The sequence below is a fragment of the Pagrus major genome, chromosome 24 (assembly GCF_040436345.1).
Source record: "Pagrus major chromosome 24, Pma_NU_1.0".
NCBI lineage: Eukaryota > Metazoa > Chordata > Actinopteri > Spariformes > Sparidae > Pagrus > Pagrus major.
Window position 1 is genome coordinate 3,387,197 of NC_133238.1, and position 10,503 is coordinate 3,397,699.

General features: G+C 42.2%; 1 protein-coding gene across 1 annotated transcript; it reads left to right on the forward strand.

Annotated features, from left to right (window-relative positions):
* Positions 1 to 66: 66 nt before the first annotated feature.
* cnot9 (CCR4-NOT transcription complex subunit 9) lies at positions 67 to 8,005 on the forward strand. Its single transcript, XM_073495389.1, has 8 exons — positions 67 to 248; positions 843 to 1,022; positions 1,157 to 1,272; positions 1,469 to 1,578; positions 4,405 to 4,514; positions 4,701 to 4,799; positions 4,878 to 4,969; positions 7,567 to 8,005. Exons 1-8 carry the CDS (start codon positions 231 to 233, stop codon positions 7,733 to 7,735), a joined length of 894 nt encoding a protein of 297 aa, XP_073351490.1. The 5' UTR covers positions 67 to 230; the 3' UTR covers positions 7,736 to 8,005.
* The last annotated feature ends 2,498 nt before the right edge of the window (positions 8,006 to 10,503 follow it).

Below are 10,503 nucleotides of genomic sequence, written 5' to 3' on the forward strand. Positions count from 1 at the left end.
AAATATAATACATACTCTTACAGAAATGTTTACATTTATCGCGCTTTTAATTTGAAAGTAGTAGGCTACACCGGAAATGTTCTGGTTGTAGCTAGCACCATTGAAGCCAATGTAGCCTAATATCTGTGTTTCAGCAGAATTATTCTGTTCCAGCTCTGTGTAAAAACACGTATAAACCTGTGTACAGGTTTTTAAAGGCCTCGCTGGATTAAATCCACTCGCTGCACAGAATGTTGGCTACAGGAGCGGTAAGTAGATCCGTCACTGCTACTAACATTCAAAATTAGCTTGCTAGCGTGAGCTGAGCTACATGTTAGCCTGGCTATCTTATGCTAGTTTAACGATATTGATAAGACAGAAATGTAGTCTTTCTGGCCAGATACATAGCTGAAATAGAATAGAATTACAGAGCTGAAATCAGTCCAGCAAGCAAGACTAGTTTCGTAATAACAACAAGAAGAAATAAGCTGACTTCAATTGATTTGTCCATAGCCACCATTCATAAATGTTCTCCGATTCCAAGCCGAAAATCCGTCAATTCAATAAAGCCCAGCTTTTTTCCGTTCGGACGCACTTGTCAGTCTTTAAAATATGCTGTAAAAGAACATCTTTTACACCACTCATTAATTGGGCATGCACCTAATGCACTGAAATTCATCCCACATTTATTAAGTTATCACTTACCAACCTCAATGTGAGTTTGTCGGTAGACTAATCAAGTAAAACTACGACGGATGCTGATAAGAGCCAGGCTGCATCACTGACAGTTAATAAATGGGGCACTGTCTGTGGTAAAGAGAGAACAGGCTGTGATGGTGCTACATTTTCTCCATTGCTTTCAGGCTGTAACCACAGCACTGGCACAAGTGGACAGAGAAAAGATCTACCAGTGGATCAATGAGCTGTCCAGTCCAGAGACCAGGGAGAATGCCCTCCTGGAGCTCAGCAAGAAGAGGGAGTCTGTACCGGACCTGGCCCCCATGCTGTGGCACTCCTGTGGCACCATAGCAGCCCTGCTGCAGGTGAGTCAGGGCAGTGTTTTCCACAGGTAACATGGTGGAGTCACAGAGTGGTGTTAATGCAATATTATCCTAAATTAACTGGTTTTATCTGGCAGTTCATATTTTATCTGTAATTTGATCCTTGTCTTTGGTAGGAAATTGTCAACATCTACCCATCAATCAACCCCCCCACCCTGACAGCACACCAGTCCAACAGAGTATGTAACGCCCTCGCACTGCTCCAGTGTGTGGCCTCCCATCCAGAGACAAGGTAACTGAAGTCTGCATGTGTCCCTTCTGTTAATCATGCGCAGACAGTGTTAACGTCAGTGATGAAACAGTACATGGTAAATAATGATGGTGTTGCAGGGCAGAACTTGAAAATGAGATGGTCATAAAATGCTCAGCACTGAAGTAAACCAGTCATTCAAAACAAATATGACAGCAGTGAGTTTTGTTCTTCTCAGGTCAGCTTTCCTGGCAGCACACATCCCACTCTTCCTCTACCCGTTCTTACACACAGTGAGCAAAACACGGCCATTCGAGTACCTCCGCCTCACCAGCTTAGGAGTCATAGGTAAGAAATCTGATGTCAGGATTTCATCACCAACTTTTCTTCCCCTAGCCTTGTTGTATAATGTATTTTTGCATATACAACACAAGTTTAATGGCGTTAATCTGTTGATAATGTATGATTACACTGTGGTGGTGTGTACAACACTGATGAGATAAATAGCATTGAAGTATTGTAAAATATTATAGTGACATTTGAAATTAGTCACTGTAGGAAAATTATACATGCTCGAAATCATAACCAAAGTAAAAAAAGTTTAATAAGTCAGTACTTCATCACACTTGTAATTAGGCCTGTCACGATAATCAATAAATCAATTAATCATACGATAAATTAAAATGAGCTCGATAATTTTGCCGGCCTCGATAATTTCCATTTGCATGCTTGTTTGTTTTCCTCGTGTCTCTCACTAGAACCCTCTTGTCAGTCACTAGCCCCATTCACGCAGCCGTTTGCATGCGGGGATACTGCGCCAATTCTCCGCATCCACCTTTGTGTGAAAGTTTCAGATGCGGTGAGGGGTGAAATTTCGCTGCGCCTCCAGAGGTAGTATCAGAGGCGAACCGAGCCGGCGGCACGGAGCGAGGGCGTGTCGATCTGATGGTGTTGGTGTCTGATAACTCTACAGATCCTTCACTCAACAAAATAAAAATAAATGTCCCACAAAGCAACGTTACAGGACCAAACAACAGGAACGTAGTAACTGGTCGTGTCTTTGGCAACTTATGTGAGGAAAAAAATACCGCAGTTATTCGTGGAGAAGTGTCTGTCAGCCTGTCGGTCTGACCGACTCTTCGTCACATTTCTGCCCGAAAAACAGCGTCTGTCCCCGGCAAAAAACTTTAACTCACCAAGTGTTTGTCGCGCGACGGTCAGTTACTGTTGTCATGGTGACGGTCAGCCCTCCCGACAAGACTCAGTGAACTTAGTGAACCCCGAGAGTGAAATAGTCAGACAGCGTCCAGTTTACTGATGGCGATTATGTAATTATGTAAATGATAGAAAAACGTAACTTTGTCACTTTCCAGGATGTTTGGTGGGTCAGGATTTCAATTACAACACATTATAACAGCATCCATATGATTATAAACAGACAGCTGGTACATGTTTAGATTAACAGGAGGACACCGGGGAAACACCTTGAAAAAAAACACATACGTCATCATCATCACGTGGACCGTCACGCCTCCGCATCACTACAGACAATGGTGCTAACATTGTTGCTGCAGTAAGGAACCGTGGCTGGCCATGGCTCAATTGCTTTGGCCACAGCCTCCATCTTTATTTATTTTGGATATTTAAAATGTCTTTTTCACATTCCAATTTTAAATATTCTTTAGAAATAAAGGTTTATTGATCTTTGAAAGGGTGTACTTGCATTATTATGCCATTATCATTATATTAGTTGAAAAATGGTCTCAAAGCGACAATATTATCGTTTATCGCAATAATTTCTAGGACAATTTATCGTCCAGCAAAATTTGTTATCGTGACAGGCCTACTTGTAATGCAACTCAATAATACAGTTTAACTCACTGCCTGCTAATCATACATTCTTCTCACTTTCACTCCTCACGTTGTTTTCGGAATTTGTTAAATAAACACCCTGAAAAACTAAACGTATACTTCACCATGTTGGAGCCACATTTCCTTATTCTCAGCTGATGTGACGAGTGTTTCTCGTCTCGTGTGTCAGCAGCTGGAGGTTAGTAGTAGTTTGTCTGGAGGCTGAAGGATCTCTGTGGTGAACTGAAGTTTGACAGAGAAGCTTTTGTTCAAAAGCCCTCCGCACACATTTTAAGACATTCATAAGTGATGTCTGCTTTACCAAAAGGCCCATTGTCCAAGTGTGTTAGACCATGATTTGCTCCATACTAGTTGTGATGTCACAAAGCCAGCTGTACATCCAGATGTTAAACTCATATTTATGGTGAGTGTAGAGAAATGTCCTCCTCCTGTGACAACTCTGCTCATACATCATTGTGCACTGTGAGGCTCAGCTCCACAGTCAAGTAACAATAAGAAAATCACATTTTTAATTAGCTCAGCCCGTTCAGTCTTTTTACTGCAGCCTGTGGCAAGTGCTGTCGTAGAACTAGACCTCATTTTTTTGGTGTAATCCTCTTTGTGGAAACACCATCCCAAACTCTGATTACTGCACAGTCAATGTTACCAGCTCTTAACCCCCCCCCCCCCCAAAAAAAAAAACAAAACAAAACAATTTACTAAGCTATCATTTAAGCTATAGAACATAATAATAGTAATCATAATAATAACACATTTTATGTAAAAGTGCCTTTCAAGTCACCCAAGAACACAAAGCAAATAAAAACAGTTCGTACATAAAGAAGACAGTGATAATACAGGAAGAGCAAACCACATCAAAAAACAAACAAACACAGACAAACAAACAAATCCAGAGTGAGAGAGAAGCTTAAATTAACTTTTAACAAGCTCCAATACAGAGAAAGTTTCAGAGTGATAGTGTCACAACCAACTGATCTCTGAGTCCTGCACCTCCTGTCACTGTGTACAGAGGAGCTGTGGACTGCTCTCTCTCTGCTCACTCTGAGCAGCATGCATGGGAATTAATTATAATTGAATCTATGTCAATATCATTTTCACCTTTTTCCTGACAGTCTGAATTAGTCATTAAACTTGTCGCTAGTTGCTTTTCAGAAAGTTGCAGTTGTCAGCACTGCAGATCACAAATGTAACATTGTCCTTGTATTTATTTGTCAAAGTGCTCAATTTGTAGAAATTAAAGTTAATGTATCTGTATCTTGAAATGGTTTAATCTTATTAGCTCCTTGTGTCAACACTGTCTAGGTGCTTTGGTGAAAACGGATGAGCAAGAAGTCATCAATTTCCTGTTGACCACAGAGATCATTCCCCTGTGCCTTCGCATCATGGAGTCTGGCAGCGAACTCTCTAAAACGGTATTCTGACATGACTTTATTCTGACCAACACGTCCAGTGGTACGAGTGTAGACGTTCAGTCCTGGTGACCATTGGAAGACAGTGTAAAAAAAACCCTGCCTATATTACATCAACACACTATATTAATTGATAAAAAGCAGAGTCAGATATGGTCTCCTACAACATGTGGTCTAATTGTGTTTTAGGTTGCAACCTTCATCCTACAGAAGATCCTCCTGGATGACACAGGGCTGGCATACATTTGTCAGACTTATGAGCGGTTCTCCCATGTTGCTATGATTCTTGTAAGTTAATTATTAACATGTTATACATATGTGATCAGTTTTTTCTTTTTGGCCTCACAGTCTTTTTCTCTGTTTCAGGGAAAAATGGTCCTGCAGCTCTCCAAAGAGCCGTCAGCCCGCCTACTGAAGCATGTAGTACGCTGTTACCTCCGTCTGTCAGACAACTCCAGGTACATTTATCACTGATAACACTTACTGTATCACTGATGTGACTGGAACTGTTACAACAGAATGAAGGGGAATCAACGACAAAACATGCAACCTTACAGTAGGACACCAGATAGCGTTTTGTCCGACATAGTGCTACAAATCTCTCAGACAGTTAAACCAAGATGGCCGTCAGAACAGCTAAAAGGAGCTTCATAAAGAAAAATGGAATAAAATCTTGTGTGGGGAAAAGAAAAAAAGAGATGAGGTTTCTCATGTTCAGGTTTATTACAATGTGAATCTTATTTTTGTAGCTTAATTTTCATCTATGTTTGGTACACACTGGAGTGCTCTTCATCCAGTGAATGCCCGTCCGTTTACTCTTGTTTTACCTTGGTTTCTATCACTCTCCTTCTTCACCGTCTTTGCCTCCTCCATCAGTGGGGTTCTTTTTCTCTTGCAGTGTAGAGTTTCCACAGTTATTCCAGTTGTTTCGCTGTTACCTGGGGATAGTGACCAGGGAAAACAATGCCTCTTCTTGTTTTGGTTGCACAACGGTAGATGTGCTTCCTTTGTGCCATAATGTGACCTTCATTTTTGCCAGAAAAATCCAGTCCGGTGTGCAGACTGAATATCACAGTGAAAGTGAGGTTTATAGTGAACTAATCTATACGCAGATTACGCAGTGTCATTTTTCTACAGCCATTACACTGTGACATTAGTATTCACTTCAGAATGAGAAGTTGAAGCAAAGTAGTATATGTCCAGTTTAATTGAGTACTTACTAGGAAGATTCAACATGTCAGGATAAAGATGAAGTGAAAAAGTCAAATTAATGTATCACATTACTAGATAATAAAAACATATTCATAGTTGAAACTGTTAAATTAACCACGTATTTGTATAATATGCAGCAGAAAGTGGTGATTGATAATATTATATGCTATACTCCACCCATAGCTCTGTACTCCACTGACAGCTCTCACCCTTCTGTTTTATTGCACCTGTAAGGGTGTTAGACAGTGTACAGCATCACCATCTTTTTTAAAGTTTGTTGACAAACTGAATTTGAATTAAAAATACAGAGACAACAGGAAGCTGTCCCAAAGTAAACATGACAGAAAAAGAGAGCCGCATCATCAGTCACCACCAGCATCACCAACTACTTCATGACATTGGAGTAATGAAAAGCACCTGTGCAGGTGTGCATGTTGGTGCATGTTGTTGTCCTATCAGAGAGGAAACAGTAGCCCCATTCACACTGCCCTTCCAGTGCGGGAATCATGCGCTGATTCTCCGTATCGTCGTCTGTGTGAAAATTTCAGATGTAAAGAGGGGGACAGTTTCGCTGCAGCTCTGATCCGCCTCCGTAGGTAGTATCAGAGCCGCAGCAGAGGCGAGCCGGCGTCTGTGTGAATAGAAAAGCCGGAGGCGCACAGTGGGGGTGTGTCGATCTGATGAAGTTCAGTCTGACAGCTAAACAGATCCTTCACTCATTAAATAAAAGAGAAATGACACACAAAGCAATGTTACAAGACCAAACAGTAACGTAGTAACTGGTAGTGTCTTTGGCAACTTACATGAGGAAAGAAAATCTGCAGTTATACGTGGAGAAGTGTCTGTCATCCTGTCATTCATCCTGTCTGTCCTCCTGTCTGTCCTACTGACTCTTCGTCACATTTCTGCCAGAAAAACAGCGTCTGTCCCCGGCAAAAAAAAATTAACTCACCATGTCTTTGTCTCCTTCACTATTGTGTTGTTGTAGTTACTGTCATGAAAAAAATCACCACGATGGTCAGCCCCCCCGACCGAGACTTCAGTGAACTTTCCCCCAGAAAACAGCCTCCCTCCCCGAGTGTGAGAGAGTCAGACAGCGTCCTGTTTACTGATGGTGATTATGTAATTATGTAATTTAGAGCGAAAAAGGTAACTTTGACACTTTCCAGGATGTTTGGTGGGTCAGGATCTCAAATCACAACACATTATTGCATCCATGTGATTATAAACAGTCAGCGGGTACATGTTTAGATTAACAGGAGGACACCGGGGGAAACACGTTGAAAAAAACACACAGACGTCATCATGACGTGTACCGTCAAGCCTCTTTTGGATCCGCAGCGCTGGCGTGCTGTATGAATTGACACACTGGTGCAGCTTTACGCCGGAGCTGCTTGGTTTGGTTTGAACAAACGACGGTGGAGAAATGGCGAACCTGTACTGCGGAGATAATGCGGAGTCTCTGTGTGAAAAGGGCTACTATTTAGATCTCCACAGAAAAGTCAACTCTCGATTAGTAAAGACAGTGATGACTCGGGGCAGGCAAAATAGACTGTAGATAAAGTCATACTGTGATGTGATAAAGGAAGGGTTTATAAATAACTATATACCTAAGAAGTTCATCATAACATTAATGCAAAAATCATGGAAGTCTGATATTGATCATGTTCATTGATCTATAACATTGCCCATGATGGTATAATAGACCAGATTTAACTCATTTTACAGTATATGATATATCGCCCACCTCGAATGATGTGATGGTAATGATGGTAATGTTAAAACACATATATGTATTTATATGTATTAGTGCGATTAACAGTGTGTCCCTGTGTCTGTGTAGAGCCAGAGAAGCTCTGCGGCAGTGCCTCCCTGACCAGCTCAAAGACACCACCTTCGCCCAGGTCCTGAAGGACGACACCACCACCAAGCGCTGGCTGGCCCAGCTGGTGAAGAACCTGCAGGAGGGGCAGGTCACTGATCCCCGGGGCATCCCGCTCCCCCCGCAGTGACCCCTCCGCTCCTCGCCGACCCTAAGGAACACCAGCAAAGAACTGCCTAACAGACGAGCCTTCAATCATGGACACAGATGTTTTTATGAAAGACTTTAAAAAGAGGCTGTTGCAGATTATTTTTGTGATCACATGTGCAAGCAGATAGCCTGAGCCTCTGCACTTCCCTTCCCATGGATCCATGGTTTCAAAGACATTCACAATTGCTGCCTCACCATGTGTTCTGCAGCTGATTTAGAGATCTACAATAAATCTTTGCACAACAAACAACAGCTTGAGCATATTCACTCTGCTGCAGTAACACTGCCATTACTAAATGATCCATCAGCTATCACACTGCTGGTGTATGACGCCTTCTATCACCTGTAGATGTGTGGTACTGATAAGATGAAAATGGAGTATTGTATGAGTATAAATGGAGAGATCATTATATCGTTTATGACAACAATGCTAGTAAATAGCATTGTTGTCATAAACACTTCTCACTATCAGGAGTTTAGTATTTCCAATTTAAAGGGTAGGGATGGGTGGATGACATCTTCTGGAGCTTTGGGGCTGTGCAGAAAAAAGATTCAAACCTTGTAGCTGCCCATTCACAATTGAGCTAAAGCTCACTGATTTGAATAGTTTCAGTCTTGTGTGCAATAAAAGTCTTCATGTTTTTATTAAAACTAATACTCTTGAAGCTGCTGCATTAAATGTAGATGTTATTGTTGACAACTCCATGGATTTATAAATACAGCACAGTGAGCTCCTGATACTGAGGGTGAAGGCAGGTTAATGTGGGGGAAGCATTGTGGTCATTTTACTAAAGACGGGGATGGCACCTGCCCATCAGTCACATGATATTCTTCATCAGACACAAGTTTGAAACAGTGCATTTCAGAAGAGTGAGTGGAGCTTTGGTATCATCTGCCCATCTCTATTAAAGGGCTACTCCACTGATTTAGTAGTTAACTTACAAAGAAGTTGGGTGGCTCACAAGAGACAGATAAAAGAAATAGTCAAAACAACAGCAGCATTGGTCAAGATGTCCTGACTTTAAGTCTTGTATGGCTCAAGATCCAAAAGCACTGGTTCCTATCATGCAACTTGACAGTGTATGTAGTTAAATTCTTGATGACTGGTAAGCACCTTAAACTTTAGGCCTTCTTTTAAAACTCTCCCCTATACTGAGTGTAGTGGCAATCTAACTACAAAAAAGGCCACATGAGGGAATCTGAAGTCATTTCCAACTCGTGGTGTGTAAAAAATGAAGTCCTCCATGGGAATGAGTTTGACACTTTATTAACTTTAGATCTTTAAAAAACACCGGGTGCCAACAGACTTAAAACGAGCTCATACAAAAATACTAAGACGGTGATACAAAACTCATTCAGCTATCACACACACACACGGTTGAAAAACTGTGTGGCTTCCCTGATCCTGATTCCCTGCCACTCCTCTGCTGTGTCTCCCTCATCTAACCTTTGTGTGACTGATTAACCACCCATGCCCACAGGTGTGCAGGTAACCCATAGCAACCATAGTGCCTCACCACTGACACACCCACATTCATTCATACACACACACACACAGATCCAAATTGGCTACAACACACCGGCCCCTAATTGTTACTGTATAATCACATAACAATTCAACGCAATAGAACAACTGAAGCCAATTACAATAATACATTTTATTTAATCAGCTTCCAGCAGAAGACAGATCTTCGTAATCAGTCACTCCAATATGCTGTACTTGGTCTGAACTTTGACAGACCGTACGAGCCCTCCTGTGCCAGGAAAGGTCTGCAGTATCCTCCCTAACAGCCAGAATCCGCGAGGAGCAGTCGAGTCCGCCACGAGAACGATATCTCCTGCAACAAAGCTTCTCTTGTCCTTTATCCACTGTTGTCGCTCCTGTAACAGAGGTAGGTACTCCCGAATCCATCTGTGCCAGAAGAGATCTGCAAGGAATTGAACTTGCCTCCAGCGTCGTCTGGAGTAAAGGTCGCTTTTCTTAAAAAGGCCAGGTGGTAGAGCGGGTTTGCCTTTCAACAAAAGGATGTGATTTGGAGTCAAGGGTTCCAAGTCATTAGGATCATCTGAGATTTTTGTGAGGGGACGATCATTCAATATGGCTTCCGCCTCGCACAGAAGAGTTTGCAATCCTTCATCGTCTGTGTGTTGCTGCTGAAGTACAGAGTTCAGTACCTTTCGGATCATCCGAATGATTCTTTCCCATGCTCCTCCATGATTTGATGCAGCAGGAGTGTTGAAGCTCCATTTCACTCCAGACTGAAGTAATGCACCTTGAATTTTCTTGTGGTTCAGTGCAGACAGAGCTTCTCTCAGTTCACGTTCTGCCCCCACAAAGTTGGTTCCGTTATCTGACCTGAGATGTAAGACTTGGCCTCTTCTGGAAATGAATCTGCGCAGTGCATTGATGCAAGAACTGGTGTCCAAAGAATATGCCATTTCCAAATGCACAGCCCTACTGGCCATACAAGTGAATATGACGCCGTAGCGTTTGATGAGGCTGCGGCCTGCCTTCACCTCAAAAGGGCCAAAATAATCAACACCCACATTTGTGAATGGTGGGAGGTCAGGTTGAAGTCTCTCTTTTGGCAAATCTGCCATCTTTTGTTCACCCAGCTTTCCCCTGTAGCGTCTGCACATGACACAAGAAGAAAGGAGCCTTCTGACAGCAGAATTTGCATTAGTGATCCAATAACGTTGGCGAAGTCTGGAAAGCAGGTGATTTCTTCCACAATGTCCCAGCTGTTC

What these genes read in the sequence shown, in the direction of transcription:
- cnot9 (XM_073495389.1), top strand. An exon ending in CCATAGCAGCCCTGCTGCAG is followed by an intron (nt 1,023 to 1,156) that starts GTGAGTCAGGGC and finishes TGTCTTTGGTAG; the next exon opens with GAAATTGTCAACATCTACCC. An exon ending in CCCATGTTGCTATGATTCTT is followed by an intron (nt 4,800 to 4,877) that starts GTAAGTTAATTA and finishes TCTCTGTTTCAG; the next exon opens with GGAAAAATGGTCCTGCAGCT.